The 23501-nt window shown below is 38.2% G+C and overlaps 1 protein-coding gene across 1 annotated transcript; it reads left to right on the top strand.

Annotated features, from left to right (window-relative positions):
* Positions 1–1656: 1656 nt before the first annotated feature.
* On the top strand, positions 1657–22134 carry ipo7 (importin 7). The gene is made up of 25 exons (XM_041786429.1): positions 1657–1847; positions 4699–4780; positions 9785–9938; positions 10795–10953; positions 11045–11201; positions 14574–14663; positions 14765–14859; positions 14952–15036; positions 15122–15256; positions 15570–15669; positions 15765–15841; positions 15948–16064; positions 16586–16675; positions 16797–16962; positions 17055–17215; positions 17915–18043; positions 18688–18754; positions 18899–19024; positions 19137–19234; positions 19352–19447; positions 19572–19792; positions 19931–20139; positions 20221–20427; positions 20507–20623; positions 21347–22134. The coding sequence occupies exons 1-25, from the start codon at positions 1764–1766 to the stop codon at positions 21442–21444; spliced, it is 3120 nt and encodes a 1039-aa protein (XP_041642363.1). The 5' UTR covers positions 1657–1763; the 3' UTR covers positions 21445–22134.
* Positions 22135–23501: the final 1367 nt, after the last annotated feature.

Below are 23501 nucleotides of genomic sequence, written 5' to 3'. Positions count from 1 at the left end.
ATTGAAAGTTATCAACATTTTTGACAGTACTAGTATTTTTATTTTTGCTCAGTTAAATATCTCAAAACCTCTTCCGTAAGCAATATTAATGTACACCCAAGAGCAAAGTCCATCAAGAAGAAAATCCAATTTTTCTTGTTCATCATCTGTAATTGTATAGATTAAGACAGAGTGTCTTGTCTTCAATGTCTTGAAGCTGGAATTAAGAGTTAATAAATTAAATTCTTATAAAATTCCTCAGGCTATATTACTGTTTGATCAGCAAAGAGGCACAAAATGTCTTCATTTCAAGTCAGATCAGCCACTTTACGAATCCATAATTAATCTACCATTTGCCTTATATTGCTTTATCGATAACTTCATCTAAAAAATAGATGTTAATTTCAACATGTCAAAATCAGTATACGCTTACATCAATCAGTCCTGATTTAGGAAGTTATTAGTTTGACAACTTATGGTGAAGCTGTAATTGTCAAAAAAAAAAAAAAAAAAAAAAAAAAAACAGCCTTTCACGAGGATCAAATTGCTGCACACACTAGGCTCATATTTCACTGTTATTTCTTTCTCATATTTCTTCTCCCCCCAATCTTTCTGAACACTGATGACATAACAATTTAATTCCTACAATAAATTAAACCTAGGCAAATATCAATATTGTTTGTAAAAAAGGTTTGAAAATAATAATTGGGGGTAAAAATAAAAATAAATCAGCCTATAAATTCTTAGAATGTTAAAAAATTTGCCTTTACCCATGTGTGGATCCTTGGATTGTGGGAGTAGGAGAAAGCTGGGACAAAACGCTCCAAAATAACTAAATTGATTCGTTTATTGATTTACTGGTTTATAGGTTGTAAGCTTCATTCCTTCTTTTAATTGTAATTACTCATTCATTTTTGTGAGAAGATATTTTTGTTTCTGTTTCATAAATTCCATCTTTTCTGTTTGGATATGACTTTTGTGGCTACGTCAGTATTTGATTTTGATTTGTGTTTAAGATAAGATAAGATACGCTTTTATTGGTTATTCAAACAGCTCAATGAGAAGTATATAGCAAAGAGTAGGGAACAATGCACCTTCAATACTTAAATACAAGATAAAAACAACAACAACAACAAAACAACAACAACAACAACAACAACAACAATAATAATAACAATAACAGAATTATTTACATTTGTACATCTTCCCTTGTGGAAGGACCAAGACCAGATTCTGAGAAAAAACACACACAGTGTGTATGGCATTGATTTGAAAGAGAGACAAACTTCACTCATCTGAAAATAAATAATCATAATGACATTAATAATTAGACGTTCAGATAAAGAAAGAAGAAAAATGGCATGCCTTGGAAAGGTGGCTGTTACATCTTTGATACACTGTCATAAGTTGCAGAGTGAGACTTGAATGTACAAGTAAAATGTATTTATGTGAAGCATGATTACAAAATAAAAGGTTACATATGAAAATGTGTTTTTTTAGAGTGAACTTTAAAAATGAAAAACACATAGCCTACATTTATACAAAAAGTACAAAACAGAGAGCATATGGTGTAATACTAAGAATTAAAACTACAGTTCCCATGGCTGTTCGGTCTCCGCCGGAAGTTGGTGTTGCACAAATTTGGCGCTGATCTATCCGGGTACTTCATTCACTGCTTCCTTTCGCGCCGGGTAACCGGAGAGCCGTGCGTCCATGTGCGCAGTGACTGGGAATAGATAGACCTCTGAAATATTAAAATCCGAGCCGTAAACAGAGTTTTCGTTATGGATCCCGAGGCTTTGGTCGAGGCCCTTCGGGGAACGATGGACCCTAACCTGCGGGAGGCCGCGGAGAGACAGCTGAACGAGGTAAAAGTTGAGATTAGCCGTTAATTGTGAAGGAGGTTTGTGGCGCGGTCTCAGTTCGGGCCTCGTTCACAACATCAAGATGGTGCGGTCGCGCAAACTGGGCTCTGCTACCGTTACCTTGACAAATGGAAAGCTAAATTAAATCACTCGATAGTTAGACTGCTTCCTACCCCGCTAAACAATATTTATCAATTATGGTGAATTTAACGGCGATGTGTCTATTTCGATGACACTCGTTCACCAGTTAACAACGTCAACGTTAGCTACATCTTGAGCCAGCTGTGTCGCTCATGCTAAACGAGCTAACCCCTTCTTGCCCCGCTGATGAGATAATTGTAAGCTCGTCACACATAGTTTCGATATAGTTTTGACCTATTTCGGTGCTGACATGGCACAATAATATTATAGCTGGTGTGTATAAACAACAAACTTAGATTGATTGTGGAAACTCGCTAGATAGTATATTTAAAAGCAGGATTTTGATGCCTAGCCGTGTTGCTAATATTAGCAAGCTAACTTAGCGACTTGTTGGTTGAACTGCCGTAGCCTCTCTTCATAGCTGCTGCTCACGTGTCACTGTGACAAGCCATGAAGTGATGACATTCTTTAACAATTGAAAAATATTCACAATAGTTAGCTTTAGACTGTTACTTACTGCATCCAAGCTTGATATATAATCTTTTACTCCACAGCTATTTCGTAACGTATATCGTATACATACTGCGTTTTACGTTAGCAGAGTGCCATGTGAGCTAACGTTACCCTGCTAGCAGCACTGTTCTAGATGAGACAGCGGTCGAGCTGCATGCTTTGAAAACAGTTGTCTATCCTCATGGATTATGGTTTACTCTTGACGTTTAATGATGTTTTAATCATTACATCATGTGTGTTAACAAATGTTTTTGTTGGCAGTGACAGTATTTTGTCTGTATCTGTGCCCATAAAATATCAAAAATAGACTTAATGGCCAATAGCTGGGAGCTTACTGATTAAAAGGACTGCATTTGTCATCATAACCTATTTATTAAATTTTAAGACAATAGTAATTATATTGTCGAATCATTGACTAAGAAGCAATGCTCCTCTAAATTTGTCCTTTAATGCAGACAGAAATCGTTTATTCTTAATGGATGAGGCTTTCCTAATTTCAAAGCTGACTTTTGTCATTTCCGTTTAAGCGATAATTAGGAAGTTGTGGCACATAGTTCAGCGTGATTACTCCAATCAAGTTATCCCGCCTCCACTTGTTTCTGGCAGTTGAAGGGTCTTGGTACAACTTTCACACCCACATATGCATTAATACTGATGGCTCACTTAAATGTTAAAGCAGCAAAGGGAGGGTTTTCTTTTTTTGAAGCATTGCTAGAGTTACTCAAGCTATGTATTGAACAAAAAATCATGTCTACCGGAGGTGGATGGAGTAAATCTGTGGAGTGCTTTCTAAATCCAGTGCTATGCTTAGTCATAAAAATCTCAGTTTGTTGTTGGTGGAAAGTGGCCAGATAAAAATTGACTAGGGCTACATAAAGTGCTTAAATACATTGTATGACCTTTTGAAAAGATGTAGGCATATTTGAGCTGTTGTGAAGGGAGATCATAACATAGTGCTTCAAATAGTAATTATGTCGCTGATCATCTGCAGGCTAACATCAGATTTGTTTTGGTATTCATTAGTATTTGGCAGAGATGATGCCCAATTTTCAGGACTTTTTGAAACAGTGGGGGAGGGCTTTGCCCTACCCTGATTTCTAAATTTTTTTTGTTAAGTAAAATTATCACTTAATGTTTTTAGAAATTAAACAAGCATTGAGGTTCATTGAAAATGGATATATATATAAAATAATGTTAGAGTTTAAATGTCTATATTATTAAAACTTAAAGAAAACAACATTATTTTAGTTCTGTTAAATTATATAACTTGAACATGTCACAGGATATATGCACAGATTTTTTTTTCCCCCAAAAAGTGAAAATTATATTTTTTATGCTTTTTACTTTGTCTCCCCCCTTACAAACATACATTAACACGTTAAGACCATACTAACAACAACAGCCTGGGGATATGATTTGAATGAAAGACCCTTAAAGTGGGATTCTGCTTTTGTTACATCCTCTTGCAATTATTTTATCCCAGAGGAGCCACAGGTAAGCCTCAGCCTATGAAAGTTATTAATATTATGATAACTTAAAAACATTTATCTCTCACTTATTCAACAAGCTAACGTTAGTTCGTTAATGCTTGTTGTCGACCTGTACTCGCAGACACACAAATGATCTCTCCTCTCTGTCACACATATGCAGACACTCACACGCACAACTGCTCCTATCGCCCTGTGACTGTGAAGCTCGCGTTTCTCCTTCCTCTCTCCATGAGGCAAATATCATGAATTAGGTGGATGCCTGACAGTCAATTGCTATTGTTTTTGTCCAGTCTTGTACCGTAACAGAAACGGAATGACAGTTCCGCTGGAGTTTTTACGACACCATGCTATTTTTAGATCGCTAGCATCTCATCTCCATCATTAGACACGGTTGATGATGAATATAACTACTCTAGTTTACCGCTAATCATCAAATTATAATCAGGGCAGTCCTAAACTAAGTGAAATTCATACAGTGTAATTTACATTTTTACATTTGTTAAAAAACATTATAATTCTGAAGGGATGGCGGCTTTTATTTTGGCATGGCGGTGCGCCACGATCAATTACATGTAGCAGAAACCCTGAACTCATTGGGGTAGAATGTTCAACAACTGGGAGATGGTTTCATTAAAAAACAGAAGATTAAAAATGTTGTTTCAGTGTATATAAACCAGTGATCATTCAGCTGTTTCCATTCTGATTTACAGGGTCACACCCAAGTAAACTTTGTGTCCACTCTGCTGCGTGTGACTATGTCTGATCAGCTGGATCTGCCTGTCAGGCAAGCAGGTGAGTCTAAACTGTGATAAGAGTGGAAAAATAGTAAGTAATGTTATTAATTTCTAATACTCAGTTTTAAGAGAATTCTATACATAAAACAAAAAAATGATGCTGGCTTCAAGCCTGTACTGCATGCATACAGCTTTGTTTTGTATAATCACTGTGCTAGATGTAAAATACACAACATGTTAAAAATGGATTTCAAGTTCACTTTGTACCTTATTTTACTTTCCTTGAAGCTAATACTAAGGTTTGATAATAACTTCTCAACACATTTGTTACTGGTTAAATGCTAAGTTACAAGGTGAGCATGCAAAAGAAAAAGCCAAAATAAAATGCACTAAGTAAAAGGCTCTTTATTGTACTTTTGTCGTCAAAGCACTGACTGTCCCAGTCAGCTGATACCTGCATTGTATTTGTATTTGGGTTTGTAACTTTTAAGGGGAAAAGGCTGTTTGAATGGATTTGTTTCAGCCGGTAAATGACAGGCCTCGGGTAGGACTGGCCCTCCATTGCTGAAATTGAGTGCTGTGTATTTGACAGACCGAACAGTACGGGTAGGAAAGATGCCATCAAAATTTCATTTAGAATGGCTGTACAACATTCCCATGGTGTCTTAGCAAAACTTTATAAAAACTGTGAACAGGATTAACATGATTTCGAATAAACAGACAGTCTGGTTGTTTAAATTATAAGGATTGACATATCAGAGGCTCGATGAAAACTGATGTAAATATTACACTGCCCAAATAATAATTGTGCACCTTTCGACAGCTATTCAATACATATTTACTACTTGGATGAATTAAAGTTATTTGTAAGACTGTTTTGGATGACTGGAAGTACTAGTGGCAACAGCATTCTTGGCAGCTGACTGCTCCTCTTCTTATAAGCCTCCCATGAAGTTGAAAAAAAGGAAGTAATCATATCAGTATGATTATGGCTATTTTATGTTGGTGTTATGCAGAGCCCTCCTCCATAGGTAGCATTGTTTTATACAATGTTATGAAGCAAAGTCCATGCCTTTTTGTTTCTGGCATTTCCTGGAGCTACCTAAGGGCATCGTGGTACACACTTGTACGCTGTGACTGAACGTTTGCACCAGACTCCAATTTTATCAGACTGAATTATACGAGATATAGACTAGATATATTCTTCTGACCCCAAGTAAAACAGGTCACTTATGTAATAGTTTTAAAAAGACAATTTAGCGATGATACATGATTCACACTTGTGTTTTTGTGAGGCTAAAGTGCCATGCTGAAGTGCAGTGAACACGTGGAGCTGTTTTAAATATAGCTTGTTTTGCTTTAGTCAAATGCTGCTCTGCATGGGGGGGACATTGGTGGGAAAACTGATGTTGAAAATCTTGACTGAAATTATATCAGAAAGTATGTAGATGCTATCCAAATCATCCCCTGCCAGTCTCCCAAATTTTCATGGCAGTGCTATCAAATTAAGCTGGTGCAAGGCTCTTCTTTGGTACAATAAATTTCTTTCCAGCTGTAGGAAATATATCTGGCAGTGTTGAGAGCAGATAAGCTCCTCCTAGACAGCACAGAAGCTGCCTGACAAGTATCATAAGCAATGCTGATTTGCCCATCATCTAAAGTTGTCTTATTGGCAGGTGGTCAAACACCTGTATTGATCTGATTTTTATTAATTCAGTATTTGGTTTGAGTTTGGAAAGCAGCCAAACACTTAAAAATGCTGTTGTGGAATCTATTTCCATTATGATAATTTCACTTGACAGTTATTATATTATTTCCACTGCACAGATCGATTAAATTCCTTAATAGAGAAGCTGTTTTATAAAGTTCTGTCTTTAGACGGCATGATTCAGTGTTGGTTTCAGTTCTTATTGAGTCACTGCTGGAAGCATATTAAGTAGTTATTTTCTTTGATCTGATTCTTCAGGTTTCTGCTGCTTACCAAATAAAAATAGGACATATTTGCTTGGTTTTCAAATGATTAAAAAATCCATGGGTTGAGTCGTTTTCAAGTATGTGATTGCCATTTTTCTTTGGAGATTACAATTAAAAATTACAATCCTTTTTGCAGAGAGAACATTTGAATTGAAGAAGTCATGTAAATACTGAGTATAATGCTGTAGGTGTTAGTGTTGATTAGGGCTGAACGATTCCTCGAATTATCTGAGTGATTCGATTAAAAAAAATCCTCGAGACAAATTATTTGCCTCGAGGCTTGTATTAAATCAGTCATGTATCCATATACAGCCACGCTGTAAGCTTGGACATCGTGCCTTGAGTTGCACGGCATGCTGGGACGGCTGTTTGTGTGGCACAGTGCACTTGTTTTTGCTGTTACTATAACGTAACATGCATGATGTGAGGCGTGAAAATCACGAGGGAAGAGAAGTTGATGCATTTCTGTTGAGAGGCATGCGCCCTGTGTTTTTACGAATCCACTGGCTGTGGCTTCATGGCAGATATGGCACTATGTCTGCACCGGTGAACTTATGCAGATCTCCCTAGTTTCCGCGCTGCCTGCATAACTCGCTGGTGTGAGACAGCGCTCAGTTTGTGTTTGCAGACTTTAATAAATTTAATTTAATAAACTTCTCTTATTGACCCGAAAATTTCACAGAAGACAGTCAGGCTTCACGATTCAGGTCCTGCTCTGGTGCTTTCCCTCTCTCTCTCTCTCTCTCTCTCTCTACCGCATGCGCACGTTATACGTTAAAATTCAGCAAACTGACGTCTTGATTCCAGCGTATTTTTCAAAATGTTTTAGCATCCCCAATGATTTGATAAGACATATTGATAATGAATTGACACCAATGAAATAGAACCCCCTTTCTGCCACAGACAGTGACTGAGACTAAATGGGTTAAAGTTCATCATCATACAGTCAGGATTCATCAGGTCATAAAAGCAGCATTATCCCTTAAAATGTGTTCTCCAGGTCAGTGGATGGTCTTAAAAGGTCACATTTTTATGTTGGATGAACTCACAAACAAAAATGTACAAAATTTAAAAGCGAACACCCTTTGAAAAATAGACCATATTCCTGTAATCTAAAGGTTCACCTTTCAGACATCACCAGACCACTGTGTGAATGATGAAACTCTATTTCTAGAATGTGAAATATTACATTCATGCATAAAGTAGAGGATTTTAAAAGGATTAAGTCTCCCTTTACTTTAATGGCAAATTGAAAAATGAATATAAACTACAATAAAAGAAATAAAGTGTTGGCACCAAATATTTCCTGGAAAAGGATCCCTAAAACCCCAAATATGGCTTAATCTTAGGTAATTATTTAACTTTCTTTCCTTGTAACTTTAAGAAATGTCAATTGTCATCTGAACATCATTACACTTTGTAAAATGTTTTCTTTAGAGAACCTGTTAATACCAATTTTTAATATAGAAGTAGTTCATTTAAGGGACCAATCTTCTTTTCTCATTATTCTAGTACTACTTCTCTTGAAAAAAGCATAAGTGACTGACTAAAAGAATGCAATATTTCCTATTAGAGTACTTGATTAATCATCGGAAGAATCGATAGAGTACTCGACTACAAAAATAATCTATTGCTGCGGCCCTGTACTTCTAGATGTTTTTGCTGGATGTATGCCTAATTTCAGACTATCATGTGCATGTGATGGTTTTAAGTTTTTGGTAATTGAGGTTGTTGCTTGAGATCACTAGTTCTTAGATTTTTCACAGCTGTCATATAGACACCAAGGTAATTTAAAAAGTTGACCCACAACAGTCTAGGCCACCAAAGTTCAGATATTTTCCTATCGTGCAAGTGGAGATGCTGTTTCTTTTTGGTATTTAACAACCTCAGTTAATATTAGTGACTGTAGAGTTCATGTTAGAGACTGGAAATATGAATTTTTTTATAAAGTTGTGTTTTGACCTTGAAACATTTTCAAGAGTTAATTTTCATCCTTATAAATCTAATTGATATGGCAGGCTGTAAGTTGCTTTGTAGTGTTAGGGGATGGTGTAGTTTTGTGGGCAGAGGGGAGGGGGGGTTTATGCTCCGTCAGCATTGATAGGCTGGATTTTGATTGCCTCGCCAGTGGTGTAGACGATTGTGTCAGCAGTCTGACGTCCGCCTCCCATCCCTCGCTCCTCCGTTCCCTCAGATGACTCTCCCTGCAAGCCACAGAACTCGGAGCTGGGCCCCACACTGTAGATGTGAGCCCAGCTGACACCCTGGTGCCACATTCAAAACTAGTGAACATCAGATGGAAGAATTTATTCCTGCTGCTTAGGCTTTATGTGGTTCTGCATTTGCACTACAGTGTTATACAGTCATAATCATATCAAAGTACTCTATTTAATTGGTGCACATTGAGAATTGCACAAGGTTGAAAAGAAAATTTATTTCAGCCTCGTCAGTAAAGCAGCTTGAAGATTCTGGGCAACTAATTGAGCTTAAATTACAATCTCAGCTTCCCACACTTATGAAAACAAAATAATCGAGATTAGTCGATTACTGGCCCATGCTGTATGGTTCACAAAACAACAAAACCTCAGTAATGTAAAATCCTTGGCTTTTAAGTAGTTTGACCTGGAAGAAATCGAAATAACTTGCACGATGTGTTATATTACTGTGGCTTTTCTCAATCTGTCAAATTTATCTACTCATTTGCAATTTATGTAAAGATGTAGATGTTGTTAAATCAATGCGTAATCAGGGTTAACTTTGATACCAGTATCAATCAAAAATAATGATTTGTGTAACAATAAATAGGACTTAATTCAGCAATAAAGTGAAAAACTTAAATCTATGTTTCTATTTTGAATAGCAGGGTCTTGATCATTTTCCCCAGTGAAATGTGTCTATAAATTAATCTTTAAACAAAATTACATCATTCAAAAATCCACTGTGAAATTTTACACATTCACCATCATCATGATGTTTTCATTAACAAGTTAACAGGCTGTGCATGTAGCAAGGGTTGGTTTCACAAGGAAGGGTAAGAAAAAGCTAAAATACCTTTAGGTGCTGAGCCCTCTCGTTCCTCTCTTCTTAGGTGTGATTTACCTTAAGAACATGATAACCCAGCACTGGAGTGATGGAGACGGTTCAGCAACAGAGACGCCTGTCAATAACATCCCTGAGGAGGACAGGCAGTTCATTCGAGATAACATAGTGGAGGCCATCATCCACTCCCCCGAGCGCATCAGGTAATTGTGATTTCTGCCCGATAAAGAGCTGGAGTAGGTATTTCTGCCACAACTTCAACAACTTCCAAGGTGCATGGAGGATGAATAGAGTCTCAAAGAAAACTGAAGCTCCAGCAACACTTGTAGTATCGTTCTCAAGTGGTGGGTCGGGACCCAAATGTGGGTTGCAGAGCGCTTTCCAGTTGGTCAAGAACAAGTGGCAAAAAAAAAAGTGGCAAAGTCTATAATATGTGGAAGCCCTAAGAGAATACAGATCCATACTTTTTATTTGCTTGCCTTTTCTCTGATAGCAAGTACATTTCAGTCTCCAATCTCATCTTCTCAAGATTTCCACTTATCTATCTTAACTTTGTTGGAATAACAAAGGTAGTTTTCCCAATATGACAAGGTTATTCCCCATGAATTTACAAAAATTGAATGCAGTCTAGGGAAAAGGGAGTAAAAAGGAAGTGTATGCATGCATTCTTTTTGTATCTATGCACTTCCTAAGTTGTTTGAGTTGTCCTGTGTCTTTGTTCAGTCGTCTTTTGTTTAGTTTAAGGTCCAAACTGCACCATTTTCCTAAAAAGATTGAAGCAGTTTTAATTTTAAAACATTTGGGTCACAATTTCTGATAAGGGGGTAGTGGTAGGTCCTGATGCCTGACCAGTTGAGAACCACTGTTATAGTGAACTACTTTTATTAGACCGTGTTTCAGCTTGTAGCCTTCATGTCGGTGTAATAAAGTTCTCTGAACTACAAGTGTTTTTGGAACTTTTGTTTTCTGCTAGACATATAAGGTAAAGGAGCTCACAAGAATTGGTTTTACTAGTCACATGTGCTTGTTAAATGCAACCTCCCTTTTTGAACATCACAGGGTTCAGCTGACAACATGTATCCACCACATGATCAAGCACGACTACCCTGGCAAGTGGACAACCATTGTGGACAAGATCGGCTTCTACCTGCAGTCAGACAACAGCGCAGGGTGGCTGGGCATCTTGCTCTGTCTTTACCAGCTTGTCAAAAACTATGAGTAAGTCACACACCTCTTTATATGGTGTTTTCCATCAAGTGTGGTTAATGTTGGGATCATTCAGCTGATGTAAACTGTGCATGTGAAACAGATACAAGAAACCAGAAGAGCGTCAGCCTCTGGTGGCTGCCATGCACATCTTCATGCCCATGCTGAAGGAACGATTCATCCAGCTGCTCCCTGACCACTTCAGTGATTCTGTCCTCATACAGAAGCAGATCTTCAAAATCCTCTATGCTCTCTTCCAGGTAATCTTGAAACTCAAATGAACTGCTCTTCTTAAAAAAATGATTTACATTTTGTCTTTTAGACAGAATCTGAGCTGTTGCAATACCTCATATTCAACTATTTGGTCAATTGAAGTAGGTTTGTGTTATGAAATTTACAATGACCCCTTTTATCATCAGCATGAAGATGTGCTTTATTAGCTCTGATGGGTTAATTAAGCACAATGTTTTACATTCTTTTATTAAATATTATGAAGGCAGGGGCCCCATTTATTAACAATGTAAGAAAGCGTTCCTAATGCTAGCTAAAGAAAATAAATTTTAGAATATGCTGAAGTTAGAAAAAAAAGCCATTTAATCAGCATGCACACAGCAGTTATTCACACATTGGTATCTAATCAGTGTTGATAAATTCCTTGTTCTTACTCCAGTGTGCGCATTTGCATTCAGAAACTCCTACAATAAACCATATGTGGTCTCAATACACCCCCTTTAAAAATGGACTATTTTTACCTCACTACAACTAAGGTAAAGAGAGCAAAGAAAGGCAGTTTCTTAGGAAGAAAAACTGAGGTAAGGCGAGATGGATGAAAATAATGAGAATTTAGTAACTCTTTTTTTCACTAAGTGAGGTTGGTTCTAACCAGGAAATATGCTGTATGGGAGAAAGGGACAAAGAAGACCAAATTACTTTTTGCATGTTTTTCAGTAAATTAAATCTCAAAACATGCATGAATAATAAGACTGAGTAACCCTCTAAGTCTGGCATGTTATTATTATTCAACGGCGAATAACTTTTAAACCATAAATCATAGTCACTCCATTGTGCAGTTCTAATGACACTATCCATGCCTTTGTAGCTCTTAAAATGTTTTCAATGAGCCTTGAACTTCAGTGATCTTCTGGGGGTTTTAAACATTAAATCCACACTACTAACTCCGGTGTTTATCATCTTTTATCCATTTAATAAATTTTTTGATTAATCTTGCAGCTAGTGGATTAAACTGCCGCCATATTGTCTGTCTATATCCCAGAATGCATTGTGACTGGGCTTTGACAGCAAATAACAGGCATTGTTACATCATGCTTTGCCAAACAGTGCATGTGCAAACACTTAAACTGGAGAAAGGAGCCTGAGTAACTCATTATAGAGAGAAAGATATACAGAGAGGCTATGACTTATCCCTGGGCCCCTGCTGACAGAAATTGCTTTAATGATGACTCAAATTGCCAGAAGTGCAAGGAATTCTTTAGTGAAAATGGGAATATTTTGAAGACTTTTTGTCACAGAATGATTTTTTTAACGTTTTGGTCCCAAAGAGATAAAACAAGTTTGAACAAAAAACCTTAGTCATTGTTTACTGTGTTAATACATAAAAATGTTTGAGTTTTAATTTCTGACTTTTTTTTTCTTTTCTTCATAGACCCATACATTTTTAAAATTCAAGTGACATTGCTGCAGCACACATATTCTTAAAGCCTTGGTTGTCCTAAAAAAGAATGTGAAGAGCTTGACTGTACGCCACAGAGTTGATGTTTTACAAGACTTAAGACAATGGCTTCAGGCGAGACACAATGGTTAAAGAAGCAAAGGGCTCACAGGGTTGATATGTGCTGTGTAATACTTTCTATATGTAGCTTCACTGTTCTATGTCTAGAATACTGTGCATAAGCATAATCAGAGCAGTTGTTGTATTTACTCACATTTGTTAAGTAAAGGTGAACTTGATAATTGCCACACTGCGTATGGGAATGTTCTTCAGCACACGTAACTCACGTGATTACCAATGGGCGATATCTTATTGTTTGCGATATACCGTGAAAAAACTTTCCACAATGAGAAAACAGCATTCAACAATAATAATAAACTATGGTTGATGAGGTATGTGTCTGCGATCGTCACACACACATACCTCATCAACTGCGACGCACTAGTAACTCACATGCAGAAGCATAGCAAACATGGTGGTAGGCAGAGTTGAAACAGAGGATGAGTTTGTTGCTAAATGCTAAACGAGGAGCTACCTCCATTATCTGGAGATGGTTTGGTTACAGGAAATCGGACGTAAGGCAGACAAGGTTAATTTGCACATTGTGCTTTATTTTACAATCCTCTATTCCTCCGTTTCACAGCCGCACAAATTACACATGGTCCCACCGTTTACACAACAAATATTAGACTAAGTGCTCCGCTTAGTCTAATATTTAGAAAGATATGAATAATAAACTCGCATGTCATGTAGATTTTGTATAAAGTTAGCATAATATAATATTTACAACAACATACAGTATACATAACATGATGAATGTTTCTTTTTATCAGTGCTGTGGGTTCTGTCTTTTAGGTGCATAGGTGCCTATCTATAGTAGACACCTCACAGACAGCAGACAGAAGTGTATGATGGAGGGACAGATAAACATTAAAGTACCACACTGTATACACTATATCTGAAAATGTGGATATTACTACTACTACCACACTATAAGCTTCATTGTAATTATACATCATCGACTTAATCAAACTAAGTTAAACATAAAGTATCAATTTAGTTATTTTTATTTTAAGTTAACAACAAGAGTTTCAACTTGGACTTGCAGTAAGAGACTTATCTGTGTATACACAAACATGGTGGAGTCTGGCAGCTCTGCTCCACTGAAGGAACCTCCAGACTTAAAAGAGGATATCAGACTGCATTTTGGATTTAAACACTATAAAGACAAAGGGAAACTGGACAGAAGAGGCCATATCCAGGATGGGTAAAATAGTGATGTAAATATTTCTAATTTAGGGGGACTTTTTAATGCAAACCCAGATATTTTTAATAATGTGCCAACTTGGAACATTCTTTGTACCATTCCTAACTAAATTTCTCTTTGAATCTCTACATGAATCGATATCAAATTGAATTGATTACTGAATCGAATCAGGGCCTTGAGAATTGGAATTGAATCAATTCAGGCAATCAATGGCAATACCCAGCACTAATTTATATGTAGCTGGTGTAGGTAAGCAGCCCATTTGATACAGTTGTGTTGAATGGTGCTATTTTTTATCATGATTTATATTGTAAACGCAATAAATTCAGAAAAATATCGTGATACATGTTTTTAGTCCATATCACCCATCCTTACTGTTGATAAATAATTGCCCCAGGAATACACACACATGCACTAACAGCTTGGAGAGGGGCTGTAATTGAAAGAGTGCCAAAACCGTTATGGGTTTGGGGCTTTGCTTAAGGGCACCTGGCAGTGCACAGAAAGCGACCTGGCACCTCTTTAGCCACCAAACTAATTCCCACTCTTTGCTCTCTACTGGGACTTGAACCAGCAACGTTTCTGTTCCCAACTGTCTAAGTATCTGCTCTAATTAAAGTTGTTTCTCCTCCACAGTACAACCTTCCCCTCGAACTCATCAACAGACAGAACCTGACAGAATGGATGGAGATCCTGAAGACAGTAGTGGATAGAGATGTGCCACCAGTAAGACATTTAAATGCATTTTCTTATAAAGTTGATCTTTTGTTCAATGTGTGCAAGTTTTCACAAGCTGATTGTGTCAAAATTCTCCTTGATGTGTGCAGGAGACGATGCAGATAGATGAAGATGAGAGGCCTGAGCTGCCATGGTGGAAATGTAAGAAGTGGGCTCTTCACATCTTGGCCCGACTGTTCGAGAGGTACAACAAAACAGCTGATCCCTTATTTTATTTACCATATTGTACAAAAAGATGTTATTCTCAACATTCACCATCTTAATTTGTCTTTACAGGTATGGAAGTCCAGGCAACACAACCAAAGAGTACACAGAGTTTGCTGAACTTTTCCTCAAGGAATATGCAGTTCCTGCTCAGCAGGTAGAGCTTCAGAAAGCATTTGATAAACTATCTTAGTACTTCACGTCACCACTCTAAGGATGTTCCTTGTACTTCTGTTGACTAGGTTCTGCTCAAAGTCTTGTACCAATACAAGGAGAAGCAATATGTGGCTCCCAGAGTACTCCAACAGACACTCAACTATATCAACCAGGGCATAGCACATGCTCTGACGTGGAGGAACCTCAAACCACACATCCAGGTATAAATACAAAAGTGAGAATATCATGCAAATCTTTCACAACACTATTGACAATTCCACGGTATAAAGTGAAACCACGGAGATGCATTCAGTTTTTGATTGTAGAAGCTAGAGTCAGTCCTCATAACTTATTGGTGAGACCTAAAATCTCTTTGTGAATTGTAAGATTTAGTACCTAGATTTATCTACATGGGTTTTACAGTTTTTGAAAACTGTTTTACTTTTAACTTTACAACAAGTGCTCTGAAGTCATGTACCTCTTGTGTAGTGTCTTAAGTCCACTCACTGACTGACTTTGTAAATTTGTTTTTAGGGCATCATTCAGGACGTGGTTTTCCCCCTCATGTGCTACACAGACAGTGATGAGGAACTGTGGCAGGAGGATCCATATGAGTACATCCGCATGAAGTTTGGTAAGCGCAGAAAGTGCTTTGGCCTGTAATCCAAGAAGAATCCTGCAGATCAGGGATGACTAACCATCTATCTGATTTCTGCTGTTCCTTCTTAGATGTATTTGAGGACTTCATCTCTCCTACAACAGCAGCTCAGACTCTCCTCTTCACTGCCTGCAACAAGAGGAAAGAGGTGAGTTTAGATCTTGTATGGTCTTTCGTTACTCGTAAAATTTCCAATTAAACACTTTCTTAATACTTGTGAGGTTCAAAGACTCATATGTTCTTTTCACATTCAGGTTCTGCAAAAGACAATGGGCTTCTGCTACCAGATTCTCACTGATCCAGCCTCTGACCCCAGGAAAAAGGACGGTGCACTCCACATGATAGGCTCTCTGGCTGAAATCCTGCTGAAGGTAAACACATCTCAGCTGGCTTGTTTGTAGTACATCTCTGGAATATCCCTTTTCCAAATGAAGAGCAAATGATTTGGATTAAAAAGTGTTGTTGATTTGTATCAAGGAACCACAAAAACAACTTCCACCCTGTTTTTATCATGGTATCATGATGAGCTGTGAATGATTGACAGAAAGCTTCTACAGGGGCCAGGAGGGGTTTTGGAAAAAGGGGTTTAGCCCCTGCCAAATAGAGATGACAAAAATACAAATTGCAACACGACACTGCTTTGCAAGGCTTTTGTTTTATTGAAACCAATTTCATTTTGTATACTTGTATACCAGTTTCATTTTGTATACAGAATATTCAGGTGTTGATACTATGAAATTGTTTGAACTTTAACATGACTTCTTTCTAGCTTGTATCCTAACTTGAAACAAGCAAACTTTTTTTAACCCTATAATAGGCTGAGTGTACAGGATGTTCTGTAAATAGTTTTACAGTGTTGTAAAACCTGGTTGTTTGTTTCTTCTCTACACAGAAAAAAATATACAAGGACCAGATGGAGTTCATGCTGCAGAATCACGTCTTCCCCCTGTTCCGCAGTGAGCTGGGCTACATGAGAGCCAGGGTAACTAACATTCTTTCACTAGTGAGGTGGAACTGATTTTGAATCTTTAAAAGCATACCAGTTTTCCTACAACCCAAATGTTGACCATAAAGATGTTGGGTTCTGTCACATTTTCACATAGGCCTGCTGGGTGCTGCATTACTTCTGTGAGGTGAAGTTCAAAAGTGACCAGAACCTGCAGACAGCTCTCGAGCTTACTCGCCTCTGTCTAATCAATGACAACGAGATGCCAGTCAAGGTGGAGGCTGCCATCGCCCTGCAGGTTCTCATCAGCAACCAGGAGAAAGGTGAGCAGCCAAAGTCACACTGATTGGTGTTACTTGTTCTAAAAGAGCTTGTTTCAGTCATTTTGAGTGACTTTTATTCTGTTTTCTTCCAGCCAAAGAATACATCACCCCATTCATCCGGCCAGTGATGCAGGCACTCCTGCATATTGTCAGGGAGACGGAGAATGATGACCTCACCAATGTCATCCAGAAAATGATCTGTGAATACAGTGAAGAGGTCACTCCAATTGCAGTGGAAATGACACAGCATTTGGTAGGTTCTTACAATAAAGAGGCTACATATTGATGCTATCATAGAAATGATGCCTTTTAAACATCACCAGTGGCTTTGTGAGTAGAGATCATTGACTTCAAGAGAGACGCCTAAAATGTCAAAACATTCCACAAAGAGGAGCCACAGTCTTGTTTTACCTCAAATGGTATTTATCAAATAGCCAAAAACATCTGTTTTCTCTGTAGCCATCATTCATCAACATTTTCTTTAGCATTTTAACGATTTTTTTACTGTGTTTTTGTCTGTTTGTGTCTTGATTGTTCATCAGTGTTATTTGTTTTCATCTTTGGAACACCGAAATTCATGTCTGCACAACAAATTTACCTTTTTAGGTACTAATAAAGAACCTTGATGTTTTAGACTGTCAGTCAGCTGCACATAAACTAACATTTATAGCAGAGTTTCAATCCTTTGCAGTATTAATAAACTGACATTAAAGGTGGCATTTCCTCCTCAAACAGTAGCTGTTGAGCTCAGCATGTGGCGATGTCCCATGTATAATATGCTGTATTGTTGTCAGAGAAGGCTTCCACAAAAGATACTGAGTTTGACACATTTCTTGTGTGTAATTATAAACAGAGAAGACATTAGTCAGACCGGCTGCCTAATGGGGAAATGTATGAGCATTAACACTCTGCTGATCCAACCATAATGGTCTCTTTGTTGGCTCTATGACAGGCTATGACGTTCAACCAGGTGATTCAGACGGGGCCTGATGAGGAGGGAGGCGATGACAAGGCTGTGACAGCTATGGGCATCCTCAACACCATTGACACATTGCTAAGTGTGGTGGAGGACCACAAAGAGGTTAGCAGCATAGCCACTAAGCACACTGCCCACACATACACAAACACTCCTGGCTGATCACTCATCTCAGAGCCACTTCATCTGCAGAAGCAGCTCCGGTCTGCTGTAGCCTTCCTGCCAACACACTTCAGCCACCCACCAACTCCTGGGAACACGTTCTGTTCTCACCATGTTCAAAATGACTCAGAGGCTGAGGCAGACGCTAGAAATAGTGCCAGGCTCGCTGCCACTGTGTCTGCCCAAAACACTGCACTGCTGGAGCCAACAAGCCAATAGATTTGGCCAAGTGTTGTTTTACACTGAGGTTTTTTTTTATTTTATTTTATTATTGCATAACAGCTCAGTACTTTGGGTCAGTGTACATCTTGTCATTACAGGGACTGGACTTGAATAATCTTTTGACTCAAGGAATTTTGTTTACACTTAATCTATTCAGTAGTGTTTTTTATTCAGTCATGTCTGGTAAAATTATGCTTTGATACAGTTTTGTAAGACTTATTTGAGTCGTTTAATTAAGGTAAGCAGAATAAATCTTTTGTATTAAATGTACCTTTACGAGGGATGTCACCCCTCTGCACAATTCTGCCATAGCAGTTTCATCTTTTGAAATACGTCATAATACAATCCTTTATCTTCATTTTCAGATCACCCAGCAGCTAGAGGGCATCTGTCTGCAGGTGATCGGCACTGTGCTGCAACAACATGTACTGGGTGAGCAGGACTGGTCCTTCCTGTGCCTCCACATTTCACCTGCGTGTTGCTCTAACACTTTGTACTTTCCTGTCTAAGACATGGTTTATTTATAATAAACAGGCTATATTTACCTCCAGTGACTCACCTTTTTCTGCTTTTCAGAGTTCTATGAAGAGATCCTGTCCTTGGCTCATAGCTTGACCTGCCAGCAGGTGTCGCCACAGATGTGGCAGCTCCTTCCACTGGTGTATGAAGTCTTCCAACAGGATGGATTCGATTACTTCACAGGTATGACTGGACATAAACTGATATAAAGTTTCAGGTCAGAGTACACATTCTGATAGTGTAAAATTTTTACTTTTTCCTAAGCCAAATGTACACCAATATGTTTTGTTTTCAGATATGATGCCTCTTCTACACAACTATGTCACAGTCGACACAGATACTCTCTTATCCGACACCAAATACCTGGAGATTATCTATAGCATGTGCAAGAAGGTAACATGCCAAACAGAATGATGAGTACTGTACAAGACTGTTTTTTGTGTTTTTTTTTTTTTTGTTTTTTTTTTTCGGTTAATTAGGGGTCTAACCCGACTATGCCTCTTAACTTAGGTCTTGACAGGAGATCCAGGTGAAGACCCAGAATGCCATGCAGCCAAACTGCTAGAGGTGGTTATTTTGCAGTGCAAAGGCAGAGGAATTGATCAGGTGAGTAATTTAAAAAGTCAACACCTTTTTATATGAGATTTAGAAATGCAACTGGTCTATATGGTGCATTCGTGTTCATATTGCATACTTTAGCTCCATAAAGGATGATTTGCTGTTTTTGCAGGTTGTGCCCTTGTTTGTTGCTGCTGCACTGGAGCGTTTGACGCGGGAGGTGAAGACCAGCGAGCTGAGGACGATGTGCTTACAGGTTGCTATTGCAGCCCTTTACTACAGCCCCCCTCTTCTCCTCAACACTCTGGAGAACCTACGCTTCCCAAACAACACTGAGCCCATCACTAACCACTTTATCACCCAGTGGCTCAAAGATGTCGACTGCTTTCTTGGGTAAGAGTCTTATGACATACTAATAAATCTTCCCACTACAGCATGTTTTCCCTTTCTGCTTGAGCAATAAACAGTTTCTACATAACATTATAAATTCACTGGCAAAATATTCATGTTTATTCTTTGTTCCCAATGCAGCCTCCATGACAGGAAGATGTGCATTCTAGGACTTTGCGCCCTCATGGACCTAGAGCACAGGCCTCAGGCCATCAACCAGGTGGCTGGTCAACTTCTTCCGGCAGCCATCCTACTGTTCAACGGCCTAAAGAGGGCGTATGCCTGTCGTGCAGAGCACGAGAATGACGAAGATGACGATGATGAAGATGGCGAAGAGGAGGATGACAACGGTAAGACCCAGTGTTTGTGCTCAGTGTTTGAGTGTGATGAACTTTGAAAGAAGTGAATCTGAGTGATGTTCTTTTCTATAGCTGAACTTGGTAGCGATGAGGATGACATCGATGAGGAGGGACAAGAGTATCTGGAGATGCTGGCAAAGCAGGCGGGAGAGGATGGAGATGATGAAGACTGGGAAGAAGATGATGCTGAGGAGACGGCACTTGAGGGCTACACTACAGCTGTAGATGATGAAGACAACCCAGTGGATGAGTATCAAATCTTCAAAGCCATACTACAGAGTAAGATGACCGTTTGGAATCTGTTGATCAGTCTTTTCCCATAGTCCTCAGTCACTAATGTGGCTTTACTCTGATGCAGATATCCAGACCCGCGACCCAGCATGGTACCAGGCACTAACACAGGCCCTCGATGAGGAACAGGGCAAACATCTTCAGGACATAGGCACACTTGCAGACCAGAGGCGGGCAGCACATGGTGAGCTCCGGCTGAGAAACAGTCTGAATTTTCCAATCAAAGTCTGATGATGCACTTCAGACTAACAATAAAGCATTTTTTTCTACATGCTACATCTCCTCGTTCTTATTGCCCCTGTTGCTTTTCATTTAAAAAATTACTTGTGGGGTTCTTCTTGTGGTTCAACCGCATTAAGGTGAAAAATGAAAGTATCTTTTGTTAAACTAGTGTTTGTGTGAAATGAAAGGATTCTGGGAAAATGACTTATTTTTCCTTCTATATAAAAGAGTTGTAACGTAATGGAGCACTCTGCTTGCATGTTGTATGGCGATGCTTAGGAGAAAAGTGTTCACCTCTATGCTTTGGGGCTGACAATGAACCAGTGTTGACATTTTAGGTCACATTGGGCTGCTGCAGATAAAGCTTTGCCAGAACTTGGTGTGGGCTTGAAATCTTGATAAAACACAGCAAACCTTCAGAAAATGAACTGAGAGGAACTGAACAATGTGCAAAAATGGAAAAATAAGGAGTGTATTTGGGTGGCGCTATATTTTACACAAAACCTGGTCTTGTCTCACCATGATATGCCTTTTATATCCTGTTATTCCCTCAGTGTGTGGAAACTCTTAAACTTGTTTCCAAAAAAATATTCCATGTACTTTCAGCTGAAGCTCACAAGTGAATGAACACTAAGATGTAGACGTTTTTGACTTTTAAACATTTTTTATCCTTATCTGATTTCAGAATCCAAGATGATTGAGAAACACGGCGGGTACAAGTTCACAGCACCAGTGGTGCCATCTACTTTCAACTTTGGAGGCACTGCTCCAGGAATGAATTGAGTCATCCGTTCAACTTTTTATTACTCTGTGACTGATTGTAGTGAAGTGAAAAAAAGCTTGTGTTGTTCCCTTAAGTAGTGGTTCCAGAACTGGTTCTTCTCAGTCATTCTTCAATCTTTCAAATGGGGAAATAAGCACCAGAAGATGTGGGAAAGCAACCAAAATGCAACCAATGGCTGGGGAAAACAAACCAAGAACTTGAGCACGATGCAGGAGAAGAAGCTCTGAACAACGTTGTCTTCCGGAGCCCAGTGTGGAGGGGATACCATGATGGCAACTCTTTTGTTTTTTTTCCCACTTAACAAAATTGGGGGATTTAACAGTTAGAAATTGATAATGGGACTTAATATTTCATTATCACTGTTGTGGCCAAATGGCCGTAATATGATTATACCTCTGGTAGTGGTGATATCTGCGTTATTTTCTGCATAAACACTCATGTTTATGCACATACAAGCCAAGGTTATTGATTTTTCAAGTAGCCTTGAAAAAACAACCAGAGGCATTTGTAAGGTGTTAACAGCTGTATTCATATGTAGCATATTGGATACTTCATAGCACTATGTGATGCCTGATCTCTGTAAATTAATGACTAGCACTTTCATATTGTTCAGGTCTCCTAGCCTTCTGTATCAGACTGCAAATTTTTTAAATTGAAGACTATTTAAAATGAAAACAGCTGTAACTTTGTTACTTCGCAAGCGACTTCTGTAATGGCTGATTGTCAGGCATTTGGTTACAGTGGATCAGTGGGCAACTCTGAAACATTATTGATTTCAGGAAAAGAGGATGCTCTTGGTGTTCAGTAAGGCTACAGGACATGTGTTTTTGAGCACTGAAAGTACAATTGAATACATCATTGAAGCATGTACAATTGGACTTATCGTGAAGGTCTCAAGCTTTTGGTTGGTGTATGGATGAACCATCTATATATACAACAACATATTAAAAAAAAAAAAAAGCTAAGGGAGTTTATGACCTTGAGTGATTACTTGTACAGGCACTGCATCTGCTTTATGGATTTATGACCCATGTCATGATATTAATAATTTCACCTCATGAAATGTTATATTTCTGATGTCATACGCTATAACTATACATAGCCTTATCAGAAATCCCACCACAGAGTAGAAAAAATCTTAAAACTTTCTGACAGCTTGTAGAAGTCACTGCACATTGACAATATAAAGTCAGTCATGCTGCAGTTAAGACATCAGTCAAGGCCAGCTGAAGATGAACGTCTGACTGTTCAGTTATAGATGACAAAGACGATGTGAATGTTAATAGCAACACTTGTGCATTTCCTCCTATCATGAAATTAGATGTTTGGTTTAAAAGGGGCACCTGTCTTAAGATTAACAATCTATGTGATATAGTGCTTTATGTACTGATTTTATATACATTTATGATTTGAAGATTAAAGGGATCATCAACCAAGCAACTAACCAAGCATTGTACTACAGGAATTTTAACATTTTTCTCATAGAAAGGGAGAATTGAGGGTTATTAGTAGAGCTACATTTTACCTCAGGGTCCTCTACAGCATTAGCTAGACTAATCCAAATTAAGTTTAATTTGTTACCTTGTACTTTGATTTAGATTACTTGACCTTTTATTATACCTTTTACATGTTTTCACTCTACTACATATTTTGTCACAAACAATTATCTCCAGATTAAAATTAGTCAAACCCAAAAAGAATGTTATCTTAAATAGGCCTTTTTTGAAAAATGAGAATTATTCTGAATATGTAAATCATGCTTTTGTATTTGTTTTCAAGTAAAATCTTAAACACAGGACTGTTACTTGTAACAGGCTATTGCAACACTACTGATCAATACTTTCACATAAGAAAGATACTGGAGTTGGGGAGACTAAAACAAAGTTTTTGGTTTTGATGCTCTTACTCATAAACCTATTTGGATACTTTTTTTTTTTTTAATATCTCCAATTCAGGAAATTAAAGTCATATGATATTGGTTGAAACGCTTTGCCAAATGCTACTCTGTTAATTTTCTGAGTCAGCTATCATGACTCATGTAATCCAAGGGTACAAA

The sequence above is a fragment of the Cheilinus undulatus genome, linkage group 1 (assembly GCF_018320785.1).
Source record: "Cheilinus undulatus linkage group 1, ASM1832078v1, whole genome shotgun sequence".
NCBI lineage: Eukaryota > Metazoa > Chordata > Actinopteri > Labriformes > Labridae > Cheilinus > Cheilinus undulatus.
Note: the sequence above shows the minus strand (reverse complement) of the source record. Positions and strands in the feature narration are given on the sequence as shown.

Coding starts and splice junctions, on each gene's coding strand:
- ipo7 (XM_041786429.1), top strand. CDS start 1,764: ATGGATCCCGAGGCTTTGGTCGAGGCCCTTCGGGGAACGATGGACCCT. Junction 18,755..18,898: donor GCTGCAACAACATGTACTGG/GTGAGCAGGACT, acceptor TCTGCTTTTCAG/AGTTCTATGAAGAGATCCTG. Junction 20,624..21,346: donor CCAGAGGCGGGCAGCACATG/GTGAGCTCCGGC, acceptor ATCTGATTTCAG/AATCCAAGATGATTGAGAAA.